This window comes from Phycodurus eques, chromosome 16 (genome assembly GCF_024500275.1).
Source record: "Phycodurus eques isolate BA_2022a chromosome 16, UOR_Pequ_1.1, whole genome shotgun sequence".
NCBI lineage: Eukaryota > Metazoa > Chordata > Actinopteri > Syngnathiformes > Syngnathidae > Phycodurus > Phycodurus eques.
The window spans coordinates 21,208,318-21,231,750 of record NC_084540.1 but is presented as its reverse complement, the minus strand read 5'-3'; the positions used below and the strand labels follow the sequence as shown (position 1 = coordinate 21,231,750).

General features: G+C 44.8%; 1 protein-coding gene across 1 annotated transcript; it reads left to right on the top strand.

The window, feature by feature from the left end:
- The first annotated feature begins 268 nt into the window (after positions 1-268).
- pdgfab (platelet-derived growth factor alpha polypeptide b) lies at positions 269-18,862 on the top strand. Its single transcript, XM_061701126.1, has 6 exons — positions 269-862; positions 1,380-1,476; positions 4,188-4,346; positions 6,901-7,091; positions 14,870-14,996; positions 17,640-18,862. The coding sequence occupies exons 1-6, from the start codon at positions 800-802 to the stop codon at positions 17,651-17,653; spliced, it is 651 nt and encodes a 216-aa protein (XP_061557110.1). The 5' UTR covers positions 269-799; the 3' UTR covers positions 17,654-18,862.
- Positions 18,863-23,433: the final 4,571 nt, after the last annotated feature.

The following is a 23,433-nucleotide window of genomic DNA, read 5'->3' as shown; positions in this document are numbered from 1 at the left end:
CCTAGTGTGCTACTGTATTCGAATGGCGGTACTTTGAGACTCGAGTGTTTTTTGGGGTAGTGTAAAAGGTTTGAGGGCTGCCGGTGAAGAGGCGTGGTGGTGGGGGGGGGTTGTGCTCCTTCCTCGGCCGGCCTCGCAGCTCCCCTGGCGGAGGGCGCCGCACCGTCAGGGAGTCGCGAGGGGAGGCGCAAATGTTGCGGAGCTGCACGCCGCCTCTCCGTATATTAAGCAGCCGCTCGCACGCTCGCCCTCAGTCCGTTTGCACTCCGGTGCGCGCTGTGGATGACGACAACTTCAACTCCCCCCTTCACGCTCCTCCTTGGTGCATTTGTGATTTCCGACAGGATCTTCTCGACTGGATTACCTTTTTTCTTTTTCTTTTCATTATTATTATACCAAAGAGAACTTTTAGAAAAGCCTTTTTCTAAAACAGTCAGGATTTGTGTGTGTGTGCGTGACGGACAAGTGCACCGCGCGCCTGGCTTGACTTGGGCTCGTCCCACTTTTTTGAGGAGTTATGCCGAGCTGCGTCGCTCAGCTTGTTGCGCAGCAGTGACACACGCACACACACACACACACACACACACGCACGCACGCACGCAAAACAACACACAAAAAAACCAATCCAATCGATCACACTTTCTTCCACGCAAATCTCGACCGGAGCAGCAGCTTTCTCTCCCCCCCCCACCCCCCGCCGTGAGGGGATGGTCGAGGGTCCTCGGGGGCCAGGAGCGACTGCGCGGCTCCTCCACGACCGCTTCGTCTCGTTTGGGGTTCAGTCCAAATTCAAAAGGAGATGAGAGCCGCAATTTACTACTTCCTGCTGTGGACGACGTACCTGCTGCTGGCCACCGCTCAGGTAAGACCCTCCAAAAAAAAAACACGCCCCCCCCCCCACCTCGAAAGAAAGCAGACTTGTCCAAGCCGCTCTGGTTATTTTGGGCTTTTGTTGCCCAATTTGTTCGTAGCCCGAGCCAAGTGTGCAAACTTGCAGCAGCAGAGTGAAGCTTTGCTTGGTGCTGAGGCGCCTGCTGCTGCTGCTGCACCAGCGCAACAAGTGCAAAAAACAAATACAAGAAAAAAAAAAAGCTGCGCACTTTGCACACCAACTCGCTGCACCGCCAATTATGCAGTAAAAAAAAAAAAAAAAAAAAGCGTATTTCAATACTTTGGACTCAAGAATTGTTCCCCATTGGAGCAGCAGAATGCAGCAGTGCGGTTGCAAAAAAAAAAACCCAAAAAAGCGTCCAAAGCGCTTCTCGAAGCAACGGAGCGTTTCCAATGACAATAAGAATCATAGGAAAGATAACAATTGCATCTTTCTCTCCACTTGTCTAACTTGCTTTTGTCCCCGCTCGCTCCGTGCGGCGCCGAAGGAAGTGCACTTTCCCCAGGAGCTGATCGACAGATTGTCCCGCAGTGAAATCCACAGCATCAGCGACCTCCAGCGGCTGCTCGAAATTGACTCCGTAGGTAAATTCTGCCTCTTGATCCCTCTCTTGATTTTCAAAGCGCGCTTTGTGACCCGAGCGGCGTTATTTGGGTCGAAGTGACGTCACGTAATAGGCCCAGTCTCCAATTCGGACCGTGTTCATCCATGTATTCTGCTTCGTCAGCAGCGATCAGATCGGGTCAAAGTACTTCGGACTCGGATCGAGTCCAGACAATCGTCGGAATTGTCTTGATTCTAGTTGAGATGCCTTAAAAAAAACAAAAAAACAAAGAAAAGAAATAAGATGATTGAGACTTACGCTCAACGCCGAGAGATGAGAATGATGCATTCATGCTGCATTAGGCATCTAAAATGCAGTGTGTGGAAACCTGCAAAAGTGTGTTGAATGCTGCGAGACAAACATTGGCATTAACGCCACGTAGTGTCTCCAAGATGACGTGCTGAATGCTGAGAGATGAGCATGCATACTAGCATTTTCGTGTGTCCACACGATTTGCCGCGTTGAATGCTGAGAGACAAGTGTTGCCGTGAACGCTAAGCTGTGCATCCAAACACTTCTTTCTGTGTCCAGTCCAAAGTATTCATTGTGTGCGAGTGCTGAGAGACAAGTCTTCGTACTAACACTGTATTGCGTGTCCCAAACGAGCAATGATGACTGGCGAGAAACGTTTTTTTGCGTGTCCAAACAGTGTCACAGTAGACTATTTCGCATTGAATGCTGCGAGACGAGCCTCAACATTAACGCTGCATTGTGTATGAAAAGTGTGAGACAAGCATTCACGTGAATGCAAAAGTGCGTATCCAAACTATTTGTACGGATGCTGAGAGATGAGCATTCATTCATACGGCGGCTTTTGTGCAGGCAACATGTGTATTGTTTGCCGAGTGCTGAGAGACAAGCATCCACATTAGACGACGCGTGGCAACACATTTCTGGAGCATCCAAACTATTCGCTGCATGCGTAATGCTGCGTGACGTGCCTTCGCATTATTGTTTGTTCAAGAGGACTTAATGCTGAAAGACGAGCATTCATCTTGCTGCGAGTTGAATGCTGAGATACAATCCTTCACATTCACGCAGTGGTGTTTCCGTAACATTTAATCAGTCTACTTATTGTGGGTTTCATGCTGAGACGCAAACCTTCGCATTAACACTAAGGTGTGTCCACATTTGTTGAGCGAATGCCGAAAGATGAGCATTCATACAAACAAACAAGTGCCGACCATGTATTGTACTTTGAATGCTGAGATACAAGCCTCCACATTAGCGTGCGTCTATAGTCGCAGTTGTGGGGATGCCAGGACGTGGACATCAACGGGATATCGTGCGTCACGCTTTTGTTGCGCTGCTCGCACGTCGGGTTTGAACACGCAACGCAGGATAACAAGAGGAGTTTATGTAGTGTGTTTACGCGAAGGGCGCAGGTGACCCCACCCGCTGCGCAAACATCCAGACTGCCTGCGCGCAAACATCCGCTCTCTGCTCTCAGCGGTGTTGGATGTGAGCACGGCTTTATTATTTTATGGCGGCGTCCTCTGCAATATTCGGGGCGGGGGGGGACCAAAACAAGCTTTATCAGATGAGTTGGAAAAAGCTGAGCAAGTCGCTTTCGTGGAAGAAAACATGTGCTTGTTCGTTGCAAAGGTAAACGTTTGGCTCAACGAGAGACGTGAAAGCGCTAGCGAGGCGCAGGGGTTAATGGTGACGGAGTAGCAGCTGTCAAAATGAGCGTTTTGTGTCAATGTGCTGACTCAGCTGGTTACTTCACGCCCGCACTGAAGAAGAGGCGACGTCAGAGGCTGCGCTGACAAATGCGCGTCACGTGACTAAAGCCGACGTCACTGTGCTTGAGTGAAACGTTACGGGAAGGGAGTTTATGATTATCATTTTAGAATATTCATTATTTATGCTGTTGCTGTGTTTAATCCAATATTGATATTTACAGTATATGTTATCTTAGAATTTAAAGAATACAATTAAATTCATTGTATTTTTTTTTTTTTTTTTAAATCCTGCGCTGAAGTTGCAGCATAATAAAATAATCATAAAATATGTTTATTGAATTATGGATATTATTATGTGATATGGAATACTTTGAAATTCTCGAGGAATTAAGGTTATATTTTCAATTCATTTTAAAATGTGTAATCGATTTCAGTTCAATGACATTACTTATTCATATTATTATGCTTATTTACTTTTGAATAGCTTTGATTTTATTTGGTTAGATTACTGTTGTTATATTTGTTAATGTTCTACATTTATATTTGCAATTTGAAATGATTTTATTTTGAATTTGTTTTTATTACAATTTCGGAACCACTCATTGATTTTAAATGTTTGCCATGATTCGATTATATGACTGTATTTAAAATGCGAGATTTTAATTATTGAGATGTAATATATAGAGAGTTTTCATTTGATTTTGTTTCATGCTAAAAAATAATTTCTTTGTCTTTTTTTGGTTTTGTTTTCGAAAAACAGATGATCATGAATTGACTGCGCCAATTGCATCTTATTATTTCAGTTTCTCATTTTGATGCTGTCCTGTAAGTCCATTGTGAAACAATACGAGTGATCAAATGCTTGCCGTGATATATTGTGTGGACTTGTTTTTAAAGCCGCTACAAATGTGTTGACATTTTCCGTTTGTTTTTTTTGGAACCTGAGACTCGGCATGCGTAAAACCTGAACGCAATGTGAAACGTGGCTGCCTTGTGTTTTGACGAGGTACGGGAAACGATGTCATCGAGGAGCCCAAGCATCACAAGCACCACCACCACCACCACCACCACCAGCACCACCAGCACAAGAATTCCTCCCGCCATCCGGGTTACTATAGCGACCTGAAGAGCTCGCAGCTCCACAGCCGCCGCAAGAGGAGCCTCGGTAAGACCGACTAATATTCGCCCTTATATTTAGAGTTACTCTTACTATTAATAGCCATCGCCGACGGTGTCGTGTTTAGCTCCAACTTGGCGACGGCGTGAATATCGTTAGTGTGAAAGGTTTTGCGAGGAGTAGCTGTAGTATTCGCAGTCCTCGTCGTAGTGGTTTGCGTGTGCATTTGGAAGCTGTAAATCAAGCCAGGTGGCATCTGGATTTGATCCAGATTGCGCACACACTGTGAACGTTACAAGGAAAACCAAATTTCCCTTTTGAACTGCGACTCCAAATGTTGTTACGTCCCATTAGGTTCGACATAATAACAATTCACAAGCCATAAAAAAAAGAAACGTTTTATATTTAACTTACAATTAGACTTATCGTCCGGCTCATTAAAATGAAATATAATGAAATGGATGAAAAGTGTTGTCTATTATATTTCATTGTTATATATTTTCTATAAATATTTTTGCATTGATTTTTTTCTATTTTATTTTTTGCTGCAGTTGCATTCGAAACACACCATTGCTGATACGCACTGATAACTAAAATATGTTTTCTGAATCGGATATTGTCATTTTCAAAATTGATTTTGTCTTATTTCATTGACACTTTTCTTAATTTATGTTTAAATGAACCATTTTAAAAACCATCACGTGAGTATCATATTTATGATAATAAAACATTTCATTGTCTATTATGTATAATGGACATTGTTGATGTAAATTACAAGTACTATAATGAAATAGTTTCTTTTAAAAAACTTAATTGTATCATTATTTAAAAAATTGTTTGACTTTCCTTATTTTGTGTTGAAATGAATTGTATTTTATTTCCTTCATAGTTTTCTTGATTCTATTATTTTTCAATTCTACATATCAGACATTGTTGAGATATATATATATATATATATATATATTTTATAATGTAATATTTTATTCCCCCCAAAAATCTTCATTTTGCTGACATTTCATGAAAATGAAATCATATTTTTTCTTCAGCATTTTTTCTTATCTTTATTATTTTTAAATTATACATAACACATCATTGAAAATTGTACTTAAAACCCTTAATTTTAATATTATTTTTTAAAAATTAATAGATTTTATTTTTCTGTTACGCTAAAGTTTCCTAGTAATGGACATTGCATTTGATTTTCTGCATAGAGCTTTCTTAATTGTACTATTTTAAAATTCTACCTTGTTGGCATAATTTAAATATAATATGCAAGATAATATAATATTTTATTCACAATAGCTTACTTTTCTTTTTTTAAAATACATTTCTTTTCCACGTCTGCTGCGTTCTGATTAATTCCGCAGGCGTGTCACCTCTTGCGTGTTAAAGCGATGGCACAAGCACTTGAGGTCCTCTTAAGACTCATTGCAGAGTAGACGACTATTTAGTGGCTTTTTAATGGCGGCGCGGGGAGGATGCACTTTTTGATCACAGGCGAGACTCGCGTCAGGATAGGAATATGTCCTTAAGGGTGAAAATTCCAGACATTCAAGGCGTCGAGTTGCAGCTCGCCGAGGCCTTCCGTCGGATTTCTCCGTCAAATGTCGTGGGCCGCGATATCTGATGGAGGCGTGGAGAGAAGGCGCCGCGCTCGCTTTGCTCCTCTTTCGTGTGACGTGCATGATAGGCTACGTTGAGTGTGCTGGAAGTGCTCGAAAAACACAAATCAGGATCAAATTGCATGCGGAATAATTCATAAATGCCCTTTTGAACGTGTATTTTGACGGTGTTCACATAAGCAGAGATGCTCCAACTTAATTTGATAAAATGTTGTTTTATTATTTTCATAAGGTTTTATATTATTTTCTAGCTGTTCCCATAAGCAGGGACGCTCTAATTGACTTTAATAAAATGTTATTTTATTTGATTCTTTAAATGATTATTTTAAATTATATTTTATAGCTGTTCACATACGCAGAGACGCTCCAATTCAATTTATTTTAATTGAATAAAATGCTATTTTATTTTGATTATTTTACTTCTTTTATAGGTGTTCTCTTAATGTAATTTAATTCAAAATAATGATGAGTTTGATCGTATTTTGTCGTCGTTCACATAGGCGATGACACTCCCGTTCATTTAAAACTAGTTTCTGCTATAATACTCATACTAATGAATAATACAACAATTCTTTGCTGTTATTTTCTATGAAATCATTTTTGATCTTTTCAATACGGCTGGCTGGCAAGGCTCACTTCCTGTCTTGCGTGCAAGCGTGCCCTTTATGACCTTCGCTTTGAGCACAACGTTGTCCAAGATGTCCAAAGAATTACGATTCAAGAGTTCGTCGCCACTGCCTCAACCCCGATTGCTCAATAGGTGCGACTTTGGTGGCTAATGCGTACTCGATAAGCATTTTGGGTGTCTTCTGGCCGATGTCAGACGAGGTTGGGTGTGATCTGGGGCAAAGCGAGACGCGTGGAGTGACTCATCCAATAATCGTCAGCCAACGAATGCAACGAGCAGCGCTCGAGCGGTCCGCCTCGGAAATTCGCCATTAATTGCGCCGCCCTTTTTTCCCCTCCGTCTGTCCCTCCAGTGGAGGAGGCGGTCCCCGCGGCGTGCAAGACGCGGACGGTGATCTACGAGATCCCCAGGAGCCAGGTGGACCCCACGTCGGCCAACTTCCTGATATGGCCGCCCTGCGTGGAAGTCAAACGCTGCACGGGCTGCTGCAACACCAGCAACATGCGCTGCCAGGCCTCGCGCAAGCACCACCGCACGGTTAAGGTAGGCCACACATTCCGGCGCTTGACCGCGAAACCTCTTCATCGAAATCAGAATCAGAATCATCTTTATTGGCCAAGTATGTCAAAGAGGAATAAGAATGAAATGAAATCAAATGAACGTCCTGACTTCGTTCAACATTCAACCTGAGTCCATGTTTGAATTCAAACTTTGTTCGAGCAAACTTGCATTCACTGCGCCTTAAATCCGATCAAACGCAACTTAACCTTGTTCACGCCCCCATCTGATCTTCCTCTTAAATCATCGAAAATCCATAAATGGATTTCCCGTGGCCGTCTGGAGTCTGGCCACTGCGCAGCCATCTCGCCGCTCTGTCTGTCTGTTTGGCTCTTTGTCTTGTCCGGAAGCCTGGAAGACGCCATGTGACAAAGAACGAGGGACTGAAAGGGCCTGTTTTGTTTTTTTGCGCGGTTCCCAGAAACCTCCTCGCTCGCTTCAAACACGTCCCGTTTCTGTTCAGCGTCAAGAGCGCGGACGCCGTGGCTTGAGATGAGTCAAAAAGTCGCCGCTATTTAGACATCGCTCTGTTCGGAGGCGCGGCAGTCATGAGCTCAGGACAGACTTGGGACGTTTCTCGACTCTGGACTCTATTGTCTGCACTCTTTAATCACTGGGATGACGCCGTGCCCTCGGTCGGGGTGGGAATTCATGGGTGTTTTCTCGCCAGAGTCCCCCTTTGGCGGTCCGTGCATTTGGCACCTGGGCCTAATCTTGAATTCCATACTATACGAAAATGCAATATCGTAGCACCCGACTGTGCCTCGTACATCATCTGGAACAGCTCAGAATCAGTATTTCTCTCATAACGTGACAAGACCAGAGATGCTGATGATTACATGCATTAATGTGTGCAGATCGCTAAAGAAGTGCTAGGCTAGTTGAACTTAGCTGGAACAAGTTTTGCTCCGACCAAGCAACCAGAGGACAGAAAAATGCCGACATCATCAAAGGGCAGCACTCTGCCTCTGTCTGTGAGGACAAATTTGAATTCTGTATCGGTCCATCACGGTAAAGAAGGAACTCAGCCGAAAGCCAAAGCGCGCGATTTATCGGTCGATCTGCGTTCCTACCGACACCTGAGGTTGTGACCGAAAGAACAAGACCGCGGATACAAGTGGCCGAAATGGGTTTCCTCTCTTCAAGAGTCATCGTGGAGGGGCTCAGACGAGAGTTGCTGCTCCTCCGCATCGAGAGGAGCCCGATGAGATGGCTCTGGCATCTGGTTAGAATGACTCTTGGAACCCTACCCGGTGAGGTGTTCTGGGGAAGAGGCCCATGGCACTTCCCAGGCCACGCTGGAGAAACTACGTCTCCCGGCTGGCCTGGACATTCCTCACGATCCCTTGGAAAAGCTGGACCGAGTGGCTTGGGAGAGGGAAGTCTGGGCTTCTCCGCTTCGGTTGCAGCCCCTGTGACCTGATAAGCGGAAGAAAATGGATTGCCAGATGGATGTAGGCCCGCAGACAAGACCTTGTTGGCCCTGAACCGCCCACCGCTGGATTTGAGCACCGGATCTGGTTAGATGTTCTGGTTTTTAAATGTTCAGAAATGCTGACTCATGTGGAAGTGGGAGAGTCTGTCTGCACGCAAACATGACTTATTTCTTTTGCGAGCCAGTTCGCCTCATCAATAGGAGCTCTGTTTGGGCTCAAACGAGACGGCGACCGGTGACCGAGCCTCCATCCAGACGGAATGCGTGCGTGGTCCGCGCCATTTTGTCCCCTGCGTGACACTGTTAGAACTCGGTAGCCAGCGGAAGGGAAAAGAATATGTGACCGGATAGATCTTTTAGTGTTTTGGGCCATGAAGACGCAAACAAATCACACTCGCATTCACACTTCCAGAAAATGTAGAATCTTCAATGAATCTAACATGCGTGTTTTCCGAAGCCGGAGTACCCGGAGAAAACCCACACAAGCACGTGGCAAGCATGCAAATGAGATTCAATCTCAGACAAGCTGCAGAATTCCGAGCCGCTTGATCACCGTGATGCCCTAAAATAAGTAATAAGCGTGAATCAATGTATTGACAGTCACGATCGTCCACAATCGTGAAAAACACATTCCGTCACAGTGACAGAGTCAAGTTTTATTTCGATTAATTTCTTCTGCGAAGCTTCATTTCGATTCATTTCCAGTGTGAAGCTTCATTTTGAAACCTTTTCTGTGTAAAGCTTCATTTCGATTCATTTTTGTATTTTATTTGAAGCTTCATTTCAATTCCTTTTCTGTGTGAAGCTCATTTCGATTCATTTTCTGAGCGGAGCTACATTTCGATTCATTTTCTGTGTGAAGCTTTATTTCCTTTCATTTTCTAAGTGAAGCTTCATTTCGATCCATTTTCTGTGCGAAGCTTCATTTGGATGCATTTTTTTATTTGAAGCTTCATTTCCATTCCTTTTTGTGTGAAGCTTCGTTTCGATTCATTTTCTGAGTGAAGCTTTATTTCGATTCATTTTCGAAAGTGCCCTCAGCGAATAGATGCCCACTTTGTGCGTCTCCTCACATTTATTCGAAATCGAAAAACGCCCCGCGTTTGCTTTACTTGCGCCGGACTGCGTCGAGGAAAAGAACACACTCCTTCCAGTTGGCATTTGTCCAAATACACCTTTATTCATGTACTTATTTATGTATTTACTCCCCCTTTTTTCCCCTTTATGCTTCGGCTCCGTACTGTACAAGCCTGTCCTGTTAATCCGGCAGACAACTTTAATTAGGACGAGACGAGCACTAGAACATTTATGAGTCATTCACTCTTCTCCCTCTGTGTCCGGTATTACTAATACTTTTCAGACAGGAAGTAAGTACGCGCGTGAGTATGCTCCTGCATTCTTTTGCGCGTTGTGTACTTGTGTGCGCACGTATGAATAGCGATGCCTCTCTGTTTGTTCTTCCACCAGTCAACAGGCCACGACACGGCTTGAACTATTCAGCTTTGGCCTCGCTCGCCCGTGAACGTGCGCAAATTGTGTTTGAGATCCTCGTTTGAAAGCGAGTGCGAGACGCAGTCGTAGAGTGCAGACCTCCGTCAAGGCTGAACTTTGAAGAAAAGTTGGGGAAAAGACGTTGGTTTGTGTGTTCCTTAGTGAGCAGTCTATTTTCTACCGTTGGGATTCCAGAGTGGACTGTTGTTCCAATTAAGCCATAATGAACCGAATGTCAAAAAGTGAGAATGAATTCCTCCCTCTGTATCTTTTGAACAAACAATTTGTTGCAAAAGAATTGTGGACTGGAAAAAAAAAAGTGTTTTTGTTTTTGTATCACTTATTAATGTAAACCTTAAATTCTGACAGAGCCTGTTCAAAGTGCTGAATTTCATGGCGAAAGTAGCGCACGATAGCGAACACTCTGACTTCCGTCGAGTCGTCTCAAGCTCACACCGTATAAGGAAGCCTCATCAAATCAAAATGGTGTATTTTGGCAACAAGTCACTTTTGATGTACAAGTATTTGGCAGAGGTCCTCGGGGGTCGTCGGCTCACATCTGTGTAAACCTAAGAGGGAGATTGTTTTCGTCTGTGTGTGTGTGTGTGTGTGTGTGACAGAGCGCGCGCTATGCTATGCTACATAAACTCCCCCACCGCAGCGTGGCGACAAGGCCATTTGTGTGCGAGGAAGACGGGGCCGCAGAGTAATGAAGTGTTGATGGCTGCTCGATCAAAGCGGAGGCTTGACGGAGGCCGGGCGGATGTAGCCGCACGGCTGAGCGTGGGGGTCCCGGCCGCTGCACCCCGCCCCCGCCCCCGCCCCCGTCCCGACCCTGACACACATGAACACTCTGCCTGTTACCTTGGCGACAGCAGGTCAGATACAGGACTCTCTCTCGCTCGCAGTCTGTTTTACGTTAAAATAGAAGAAAATTCTCACAAGAATAATATTTATACATATATATACATATTTAGAATCTGAGCAACTGTGCATGTGGCAACTGTGTAGAATTAATGAATACTATATATATATATATATATATATATATATATATATATATATATATGCGAATAAGAAGGGCAAATTGTAAAGTAGTCAGATATGAATATCAACGATCAGCGATGGAGTGACAGCTGTACAGTAATAAATGGTTTGAAGCCCCTTTGCACGCCATCGATGAAGAAGGATGTTTTTAGAAGATTTTAGGATCCCCACGGGTCACGGGAGGGTCCCGACCAGGCCAAGGAGTCGCTCGAACGGCGCATCGCATCAGTGCTATTTTTCTATTCATTGGATTTTTTCCCCCTCCTCTTTCTGCTATGATTTCGTCGTCCGCCGCAGGAGTCCGATGGCGATACGAAGTTGTCGTTCACTCCCTCGCTCGCTCTTCCTCGCCCTTCCCACCCCTCCTCCATTGTTCTGCCGAGGATCATGAAGACGTGATTCGGGGGCCATTCTTTGATATTTGATCTCGTGCCTTCCGCTGCCCTCAGATATCCACATCTGGCGCTCCGTTATATTCGGGGAGTCGTGCCACGCGGGGTCTTTGCGGGCATCGCGGATGACCTCCAGACGTGATAAATGCGCCCCTTTCTTGTCGGTCAGGCGCCGCCCGCGATAACCTCGCCGCTCGTCAGCCCGAGCGCACGTTATGACGGGTTGAAGAAGAGGGCAGCAGCGGGCTGTCTGGCCGCTTTGTGGTTTCATTTCTTCTTTCTCTCCAGAAGATTCAGAGGGTTCCTTTTGGGTTCTTTCTGTTTCGCGGGGCACAAGCTCAGATTGTCTCGCTGGCCTAATTTCCTCCCCGATGGATGAGTCGCCATTGCACCCGCCCGCTTTCCGTCCCCGCGTTCTCTAAACAAACATGCAATTTTATTTATTTTCACTCCATTTTTGCGCCGCTTCCAAGTCTTCGCGCCCCCGCGGTGCACATCCACATCCCCCGTTGTGTTTTCCTTGGAGGGCGTGAGTAAAACTTTCCCCTCCGTCATGCTCTCATCGGCGCTCAGGGAATTCCCAATTAAAGCCGAGCAAGACAATCGGCTTCACACAGAGGCTCTTGTCTGGGGGGGCCTGGGACGAAGCGAAGGGGGTTCACTTCCCAGAGCCTCCTGCCTCACCCCAACCCCGCGGATCGGATATCATTCCCCCAAGCCGCTCAAGGGACTCTTTCTCAGGGCCCCGGCTTTCTCAGGAGCAGTTTGATTTATACAAAGAGTAGGGGCCCCCTCGCCGTGCCATGGGGGTCTCTTTTTTTGATGTGTGTTTTATGTGGGAAGTCACTGACTCTACGCCGGATAAGAAGCCTTTGTACGCCGAGCGAAGAAATAAATCTTGCCAGGAAAGTAGGCGGGAGAGACCGTGCCTTCCCTGTTAACACCTTTCCATAACACACACGCACAACATGGGAGAGAGTGTTGACAAAGTAGGCAGTGCAAGAGGTTGTTTGAGCAAAGTGTTGTTGTGCACACATTCACAGCAATCGGAAGGGTGAGTCCTGCACAGCGCTTTCCACCTTGCTGTGGGAGGAACAAAGTGACCGGCGGGGCTCTCGACAAGCGGGGGCCATCGCGATGGCAGACTGCCGGTAGTTGTTTGTTGGCCAGCAGGGTTTTATGTGGGATCCTCGTCACCATTTACGTACAAAATATTCCCCTTCTATAAGATGTTTTTTTTGGGGACCACAGTGATCCTGTACCCAAGGATTGGCACTGATCTTCAAGAATTCTGTCAGTTGATTGTGATTAATTACCTCCTCAAGCAATTGAGGCAAAAAAAAATAATAATTAGTGTGCGCTACTTGGCTGCGATCAGCAGAGGAAGTTTTGATTCATTCTCAACCAGTTGGCTGTCTAACCAAGCAGACCGACACAAATGCCAGGTATGCGAAGATCGGCTACATCCGAGCTCAGGGTGGGAATCACAGGGTAACTCACGATACGACGTCAAGATATTGCAACTCGCTGTGCTGGGCGTAAGTTACCGATGCGGGAAGGGCCTCATTCCATCGGCATTTCAACACCGACTTGGAAACAGACGTTCAGAAGGGATATGTTCATCACTCAGTTCCTCCAAAAGCCCAAACAGTACTTAGACGTGCAGGAGTGTATCGATTGGTCCATAGAGAATCAGAACTTGTGGAAGAGCACAAAACTAAACCGAATGGGGAAAGAAAGCACACTTAGACTGCGTCACGTTCCACTAAGGCCCTCCTGCATTCGAAAATCACACCACAGATGCTGAACTGCACGACTCGGCGTCCTCCTTCTGTAGGCTCAAGCGCAACCTGATTGCGACGGTTCTGTCATCTCCATGTTGATTGATTATTACCGATGTTTTTTCCAGGTTAATTAATGTCTGGCCGGCATACTGTCTTCATGTTTTGTTCAGAACAATAAACCCTTGATACAGTCTCCGTGGCCTTATCCGGCCCGTCGCTGTTTGCGTTTCTTCCGCGGTTAACCTAGAAACTTGACCTTAATAGGTAACACATAAATGTCATCCGACGCTGTTCATGATCACAGTCGGCCCCCTCGGCCCCCCTCCTCAAATAACCCCCTCGTGTTTGCAAAAACGCGGCGGAGGGGTTCGCCTTCACGCGCTCGGTCCGTCCCCCTCGCCGTGTCAAGGCCCGATAATGGCAAACACACCATCTCCGAGCCAGACGCCATTGTAATCTGTTTGCTCACTGCATACCTCCTGTGCTTGCTCACCCCCTTTTTACCCCCCACCGCCCCCATCTTCTTCCTGCTTTCCTTGCACGGAAAGACACTTTTATAAAGGCTGAAGCTTTCACTTCTATTGTAGCTGCCCCCCAGAGCTTTTGTTTCCCGGTATTGGCATGAGGAACATCGCGCTGCGTGAGTGTCAACATGCTTTGTTTTACCAGACAGACTCGGTATGTTCAATTGTCTGCGTGACTAATTCTCCACCGGGCACGGGGCCAGCGCAGGATGGAGGGAGAAGGCCTCTCCCGCCTTATGTCGACCGTATCGCCAAAGAGCCGCGGCCCGGAGGATTGTCGGTTCATATCCTCTCCGGTGCGGTGGGTGGGTGGGGCGGGGCGGGGCGGGATATTGTTTCCATGTGCCCTTCGGGCCCTCACTGACGAACGTGGAAGTTACCTGCCTGTAGCGCTTGGATAAGAGAATGAAAAAAAAAAAAAAAAAAAAAAAAGCACGTAGCCACCTCCGCTGTTACACAACCCGATAACCTCCAAGCTGCCTTGTCTGTACAGCTTTAATCATAGCGCTCCCAGGCTTAAGGCTCGGAATTCCTGCACTTCGTGTTGTTTGGTGCATTTCAAGTGGTTCTTCCCCTCTCTCGTCGTAATCAGTAAATCAGCCTGCGGGGGTGGGGTAGACCTCAAACACATCAACAACCTTGGGAAGAACAAGAACGCTGATGACGAGCAAAGATCAGTGGTCACTTTGCTCGTCTCTTCGGGTGCACACAGTCCAGAACCTTGTAGAAAGTCTTTATGGCCAGGTGTCCTAATGCTTTCATATTGGTTAACATGTTGGGACAAGGTGTTGAGTTTGGGTGTGTGTCTGGAAGTGGGTGCTCTAGGCCTCAAGTTGAAGCGGGGGTGGTGGTGCTAGCGATGGGGGATTTCCCAGTCTGCCCCACAAGAACAAAGTCTGCTCCTCAGGCCGCAGGCCCCCCGCACCCACCCTTCAACTCTCCAATTTTGATGGTCCTCACTGTTTACACATTTGATCAACCGCTCACAGAGCACCCGGACGAGCGGGAGTCAGCGCGTCGACCTCGCAGGAATGTTTGCCTCTCCGTGTTCAGTGATGACCAAGCGTTCCCCTCCTCGTCGTCCTTACAGGTGGCCAAGGTGGAGTACGTCAAAAGGAGGCCCAAGCTGAAAGAGGTCTTCGTACGGTTAGAAGACCACCTGGAGTGCGTGTGCACTTCGCAGCATCACGTCGTGGAGCACGCCGACGCAGAAACAGGTAAACCCGATCCCCCGCTTCTCGGGCGCCCTCGTCGTGTAACCTTAATTAGGGTGTTTCCACACTGGCGCCAGCATTTTCTCCTTTCGTCCGGTCCAGTTTGAACGCATGATCAGTCCAAGACCGCCTTGAAGAGGCGGCCTTGGCACGGTTCTGAATTCTCGGGGTATTGCAAGGGTAATCCGACCTCAGTTCGATCAGGTAGTCTTTGGTTTGGCGTGTATGCGGTTCACATGTCAGCAGCACATCTTGTGTTCACGAAGAGATGTCCACTTCCTTCAAGTGCGCTTAGCTGTTTATTGCTGAACTATAGCGTTTTCCCGAGCAGACTGACACACCTGTCAGGTGGCCGCCTATTGCAAAAAACCGTCAAGTGTCAAACCCAAGACCCCCCACGAGATTGTGGGAAGCCTTTAAAAGACAATCTGTAACAAATCTGTACCAAAAGGACTTTTGTTACCAAATCCCTGTTCTTAAAATAAATGGAAAAGCTGAACAAACCGATTTCCCTTGACTTTTCAATTGAGAACTTGTTATCCATCGATGAGTTTTTTTTATTTTCTAATAATACGTATGATGAGGCGAAGATACATACTGTATATGGTTTGACAGTCGTAGCCCTCTTGAGGGAACTCGTAACTTCAACGTGGCCCCCACAAAAATGAGTTTGACTCCCCTGCTGTAAATCGCTCGTTTGTGTTTGTGTGTTTGTGTGTTGAGGCGGGATGTCCAAAGGCTGCTTGGCATGACACCAGGTAAACCCCCCCCCCACCCAAACCACCCCCGCCCACCTCCTCCTCCCTTCTACCGGGGCCTTGATCTGAAGCCTTTCTCTCCCTCGGAGCAGATAAGTGCTCCGATAAGGCATCTGAAGTATTTATTAGTGTCATAGCTCTGCAGTTGCTGCTTCTATCCCAGGGGTCTTTCTGTATCATAAACCCTTGCTTCTTTTGCTTTTTAAACCCCCTCCCCCCCGACTCCCCCCTCCTTATCCACCCTCCCCGACTTTGTGCTTTCAGGCCACCGTAGGGCAAAAGGTAAAAAAAGGAAATCTAAAAAGCTAAGGGCCCGCCAGGATTTATTGGTGACGTAACACAAGTCGCACGCATTGCCCCGCCCACGCGCCCACCCCCCCTCCAAGTCTCCCTCTCAATGGAAAGCTGTGAAGGGAACAGGTAGGCGTCCTGTCGCCTCGCCACCCGGGTGCCAATCACCGTCGAGCGACCAATCACGCGGCTTCCAGGGGGGCGCCGAGCTCCTCGATCACGACGATGCTGCATGCCCGCACTGATCCGAGGCATGCGCGCACATTTGCCGTCACTGTCATGTTGCCTGCGTGGGATTGTGCGCGCGAACATTATCTTCTTTTTTTTTTTTTTTTTTTTAAATCACCATTTGTAAGAAGCGGACCCTCGGAACTCAAACACGGTCTCGGCTGTTGGCTCTCTTGTTTTGCTTCTACTTTGATGATGAATTCTCCCCAGGAATAACGGCGATAGTAGGGAAACAATATTTGCTGACCAAATGGACGCCGCATTAATTTGTTTACCCTGAACTGGTCGCCGGCCAATCGCAGGGCGCATAGCAACAAACAACCATTCGCACTCACGGGCAATTTCGAGTCTTCAATCGACCTACCGCGCATGTTTTTTTGGGATGGAAACCGGAGTGCCCGGTGAAAACCAACGCTGGCACGGGGAGAACATGCAAACGCCACACAGGCGGGACCGGGATTTGAACCCCAGTCCCCAGAACTGTGAGGCAGATGGGCTAACCAGTCGTCCACTGTCCCAACAAGCCTAAAATAGAACAAAGGAAAATGGTGATAGTATAATTTTATTATGAATGGGGAAAAAAGAAAGTTGGGGTTAAAAATTCCATTTATTTATTCTTTTTTTTAAATTTGTTGGGCACTCAAGAACACCGTACACTAAATAAAAATTAGCTAAAAGTCATGTTTTTATAACAATGAAAGAAATGATATAAATTTTCCAAGTTTTAAAGACTTATTTAAAAAAAATGAATACAGAAATAGAAATCAATGTAAACTATATGAAAAATACAAATAACTGCAAAAAGTCATATTTACAGGCACGCCAACATTTAAAAAATGTAGTAACACAATTAAAACAATTAAAATAAATGTCATATAAAGAGAAGATAAGAAAAAAACACAATTATTTATATTTCAAATAATATTTTTACATTTCATAGTGAAAAACAATTGTGTACATTTTAAGCAAATCAAATGTGTGCAAAAAGTCCAACATTTAACTACATAATACTATATAAGGCTTCCCAATATTTTGGGGAGTTTAGAAAAATATACTGTATATATATATATATATATATATATATATATATACATATATATACACCAAATAAATGCAACAATATATACAGTAAATATATGTATAGCCAACTTCTGACTTTATTTCCAACTTTTGAAAGCCGTTTTTTGGACCGTTGGAGTTCCGATGGTCCACATTTTTGGAAGAACACAGATCGAGAGTCCAGCGGCCAACACGCATGCAACCATGAATGAAACTGGGCACCAACAACAACTTGATTTCTTTTGTCTTATGATTTATTATTTGTTGTTGTTGTTTTCTAACATTGCGCTCTCTTATTTTTCCCCACCAGTGGACGTGAGGTGAGGACGTCAGGCCGGGCTCACCGTCGCTACACAAAAGAACTTTTCCTAATTAAGAGTGACGAACTTAAGAAACAATGATGCCAAAGGTGCTTTTTTTAATGATTATTTTTTTGCTTAAAAAACAAAACAAAACAAATAAAAGACTACCCAGGGATGATGAGGAGCGAGCGACGCAAAAGGGAGACGAAGAAAGGGATTTTCGTGTTTGGGACACTACGGCGGTGTTTGAAAAAAGCGGCGGAGGACCTCCTGCAGGCCAACTCAAGTGCCCCGCCCCTCTTTTAAAACGGACGCGGGACGAAAGACGCCGACCGTGTACAGAGCCGGACGCTCTTTACAAACTATTTATACACGTGGACGCTCCGGAGGACTCGTCCAATTTTCGCTATCGTCATCCTATTATTATTGACAGTGTATCGTCGAGTCTTGTGTACGCTTTGGATTAACGACGGGAGGAGACGCGGGGAAAAGCCAAGTAGCAGGAAGATGCTTTATTTTTGTTATGAAATATATTACGCTTACTTTTCATTGGTTATTGAATGTCTGTATTTAATCCATTTTTGGGCGAGAAAAAAAAAAAGAAAAATGCTCCTTTAGGTGCGAAAATTAGGCGGACGCTATCGGCATTGTACGCGGACACGAGCTATTTTTCAGCCGTATCACTGTCATGCTGATAAGGAGGATGCCCACCCAGTCTGCTGTAGCACACACACACACACACACACACACAAACACACACACACACACACACACAGAGAGAGAGAGCAAAGTTCACCTTAAAGAGTGAATGAATGAGCAGAGCATGAATGAGCTCCTTGTTCGGGGCCCGGCTTTGCTCTCCACGCAATCCCCTCACACACATCACAAACACGCATCACAATGACACGGAACAAACTGTTATTTTTGTGCAAGCGGTGTCAAAGCAAGCGAGTCGCCGTCCAAACGCGACGCTATCAGCTGAGACGACGCAAAGTCCCGCCGTCGTCGAGGGTGCTTTTATTTATACGCCACCACGTGTCTCGCCACTGTTTTTTTTTTTATTTTTATTTTTTTTATTTTGCAATCCAATAACAAACAACAACAAAAATCAATTCATAATGTCTTTTTTTTTTTTACAAAAAGAAAACAAAACAAAACCTTTCTTTATTGGATAAAGACAGCAATAATCATAATTTATCTATTTATGTTCAACAATAAATGTATTTCTGAATGAAGTGTTTCCAAGTCTCAATTCTTTTGTGTCGCGTCGTAGGATTTGTTGATAAAAAGTACTCACACATGGTACATAAACTGTAAAAAAAGAAAAAAAGAAAAAACTCCAGTAAATTATTAAAATATGCAATAAAATCAAACATATTAGAATGAATCTTATTGCTACGCATACAGCCTGTATAAGCATGTTTTTATACATGAACAGTTTTTTTTTAACTAAGGTACAGTAGCTCTAAGAGCTTTTTTTTTTTTTTTTTACTTTTATTTGCAATATATTTTAATTGAATCATGATGTCATCAAAGTTTTCTTTCTCTGTATTTAAGAGAAGGGTTTAAATTTGAGCATTTTCCTGACTAGATGTTGGGAAAAAAACAATCTCATAAATTTGAAAGAATTTATTGGAAGAGTCATCATTTGTCAGGGTTCCGACACATCTGAGATTTCAAACTTTTTCCAGACCCTAATTTCCAGATTTCTCTGTAAAATATTCAAAGAATTTGTGACATTTTAGTAAATGTATGCGTATCATTCATATTCCATTATCCCAAACCATACTTTGAAACCCTAACCATGTTTTGAAACCCTAATTTGAGAACGTATGTTTTGAAACCCAAATTTGAGACCCTAACCCTGTTTTGAAACCTTCATTTGAAACCCTAATCCTCTTTTAAAACCATACTTTGAAACCCTAACCATGTTTTGAAACCCTAAGCCTGTTTTAAAACCCAAATTTGAAACCCCAATTCTCTTTTAAAATCCCTACTTTGAAACCCTAACCCTCATTTAAAACCCTAATTTGAAACCCTAAGCCTCGTTTAAAACCCTAATTTGAAACCCTCACCATGTGTTGAAACCCTAACCATGTTTTGAAACCCTACCCTGTTTTAAAACCCTGACCCTCTTGAAAAACCCTAATTTGAAACCCTAACGGTGTTTTGATACCCTAATTTTAAACCCGAACCCTGTCTTGAAACATGAAACTTGATTTCCGTTGATTTCGTCCTTCTCATCTGCGAGATGATTTCAGTGTTCTGGAGTTTTGACTCTCTGTGACGCTTCTGTTTCTTCATTTTCGTGCTTCCAAGCGACTTCCAAAAAGTCATGTTCTTTTCTTTTTTTAGACATTCGTTAATTTGGAGCGGTCCGAGCTTCAAATCTGAGCTTCGGCCTTCCTGTTTGGGGTTTGCGATGTTTGAGAAAGCGGGTTGCCCGTTCTTGCGTGGGTGGGTTTTCTCCGGGTGCGCCGGCCGAGCACCTCCCACATTCCCCAAAAACACGCACGTTCGCCTCATGGAGGACGCTCAACTTCCGTGATACGCGACGGTGGTGCTGAAGGATCCGGGAAATGTCATCTTTGAAGGCTTCCAGCTCGCCTTTTTATTTGAAATAATTCCTTACCTTATGAAATACGGCTTTTGATCTAAATTCCCCCCTTTCCTCCGAATTTCCTTTTTCTTTTCAGCTAAATCTCCTTTCCAGCCCATCCTTTCGCCGTAGGCGACGTGCTCGGCTCCGCTCATTCATGACGTCGCATTGAGAGTTTGTAATGGGACCGCAGGAGAATGTGAAGGGGGAAGAGAAAGCAAAGTGGACTCAGGATGTGGATAATAAGTCGGGTGGGCGGCGCTAAGTGGACATGCTTTCATAAACAATGCCAGAGGGGGACCAGGAGGCAGACGAGGTGTAAAGAGGCTGTCTGAATGGGCCCTGTGTGTGTGTGTGTGTGTGTGCGTGTGCGTGTGCTTTCAAAAATCAAAGGCGCTCCCCTGGTGTGAAACATGGACCACTGGAATTTTGGGCGCCTTGACTACTGAAATGATTGGGCTACTACCCATAATACACGGGGTCAGAGTTCAGGGCTCAGCGGGGGTCAGAAGGAGGGGGGGGGCTGCTGCTGCTGGTGTAAAGTGGCAGAGTGCATTTAATTCTCCATTTGTGTTGACTGTAAACACATTTTGCTCCCGTGCGCCAGTGTCACATTTTTTTCCCCCACACCCAATCTGACAGTTTGAGTCTAATCTGGCCGACAATCGGATTATTTCCTTCCCAGGTAGCAGCATTTTGAAGGCATTGTGGAAAGGGTTAGCTTTGCGAAAAGAAGCACGCTGACACAGAGCGCAAAACACGAGCGATCAATAGAGTCGTCGACTAGGAATATTGATTCAATTTGTTTGTGTTTGTCAGGTATCGAGAGACAGCAGCTGCTTGGCTCAGATGGATGCAAGCAATGAAATTCACGTCATCAAACTGTTTTTTTTCTTGTAATAAAATCAACAATAACATAATATTACAACTTCTGACAAGTCTCTCAATATTACAAAATTTTTTGGGGGGGGGAAATCGGACAAATACACGGTGATTGAAAAGTAACTCCCTATTTTAAAATACTTAGAATTTATTAATATGTTGAAATATTGTTCTCAATTTTTTTTGCGTATGTTCCACGATTAAAAGAGCAAGTTTATTCTAGCAAACCGACCACTTTGGAAGAACTTGAAGGGCGAATACGAGAAGTTACGTCTTCCATCCCGCAAGAGTTCCCAGGCGGCTTGAGAAACCGGCGGCCCACGCTGGCGCCCAAATCCAATTGCAACTCAAACTCCACTTTCTTCTCGTGTTCATTTCTCGTAAGAATTGAGAGTTCAGAAATAAATGACCAGGACTTCAAAATAGCGAGTTACTTTTCAATCACCCTTGTACTTAATTCCAACTTGTTTCTTGTAAAATTACAAAATCCGACAACATAAAATCTGTATTTTATCAAAAAAACCTAACTTTTTATTCATAAAAATGTCAACTATTTTTCTAGAAAAAAAACAACCTACTATTATTACAACTCCTTTCATGACTTTTTATCCAGAAAAACATAAATCTTTCTCATAAAACACACACAAAAAATTACTTTTTGTCTAAATATTAAAATCTAAAAAAAAAAAAAAAAAAAAATCTGATTACTGTAGAACAAGTCAAACAAATTATCAAGAAAAAATAAGATAACCTACTAAAAGGAATGTGACTACAACCTTTTGGCATGACTAAAAGCAAGAATTTTCGCTTGGAATTTTGAAAAATGAAAATTTCATCATTTTTGGCCTTCTATCGAAAAAACAATGCTTAATGCTCATAAGATTAGGATTAAACTCAAGAACAAAACCTTGAAAATGTTTGCATCTGGAGAAATAGGGTCTTTTTCTCATAGTATAATTTTCTTTCTTTTCAGTGCGACCCTATTCCTCCTCCGTAAACACCCCCCCCCCCCCCCCCTGTTACGGTTCTCCTCTGTGCCCCCCAACCTGTGGCCTGTGGCTTTTGAGGAAAGGCAGAGGTGGCCTTTGAAGATGGCGACAGCCAAGTTTGTCCTGGGCGGCGGTCATGAATGCGTCTCTTTGTCCGCTTTCACGTCTTCGCATCCTGCACCCCCAAAGCCCCCCGCCCGCTCTTCCATCCCGCTCTCATGCCCTCGCCGGGGTGCCACCCCCCCATCACACAAATGACCTTGCTAATTATGTATTTAAGGTATTTGGCTCCCGTGAAAACAACTTTGGGTAGGCGATGGAAGGTGACGGGGCGGGGAGGGAGGGGGGCGTTTCAGGACGTGGGGTGGTCTCATGGTTATCATTACTGCCCGGCGTTTCGTGTAAACACTGGATTAGGGCAGCGAGGGTTGATTAAGGAGAGGGGTGACGGCGGCGGGCTTGGCACGGGGGTCGCCGGCGCTCTTGGCTCTCCGGTTTCATCCGTGGGTGGCAATCCCTCAGGAACATTTGTCCCGAACGCACGCGCACATGTGACGCGGGACAGGTAATAATTTAAATGTGAACCAGGTGGGTTATGTTCGCATGTATGTAATCTGGCTGCTCCATCTCGATTTCAAAGTGAATGGACCAATCAACGTCTTTTCAGGAGACAGAACGCAAAGCGGGATAAAATCTTGCCAACAACAAAGAGGGCAGTGTGGATGCGCACGACGCCGCCGTTTTATCGGAACTTTAATAAAAGAAGATCAAAGAGAACAGGACCAATCCACCATGTACTTAAATCTTCATGATGTATCCCATTGACTGCTAATTTTTCTTGAAAATTATTACTTGTTAATGATTTCCAAAAGAAAAACACAGTGTCAATATGGTACATTAGAGGTGGATGGGTCATTACGTAAGGAAAACAATTGCCGACGGTGACCAGTAGACTAATGGTGAGGTTACCTGCATTTACAATGAACCAATAGAGGGAAGAGCCATTCATGCCTAGTTCAGACTATCAGATTTTAGCCCTGATATTGGCCCCATTAGCTAAAGCGGGCAATTTACCAGATCGAACCTGACATATTTTGTCGGCAACAACAAAAGCTCTTGTAGCGCGACATAATCCACGACCTACGATATGGCCCTACGACAACAAAATGAAAAGTCTACCACGTTTGATTTTTTGGGATATCTTCCGTGTAGTATGACATATCAACATATCAAGTCAGGGCTCTAAAGTTCTTCCAAACCAAACTGATCCAAGCCTTTATGGACATGGTTTTAAGCACTGGAACTGAAAAGGGTCTTCCTCCCCAAACTGTT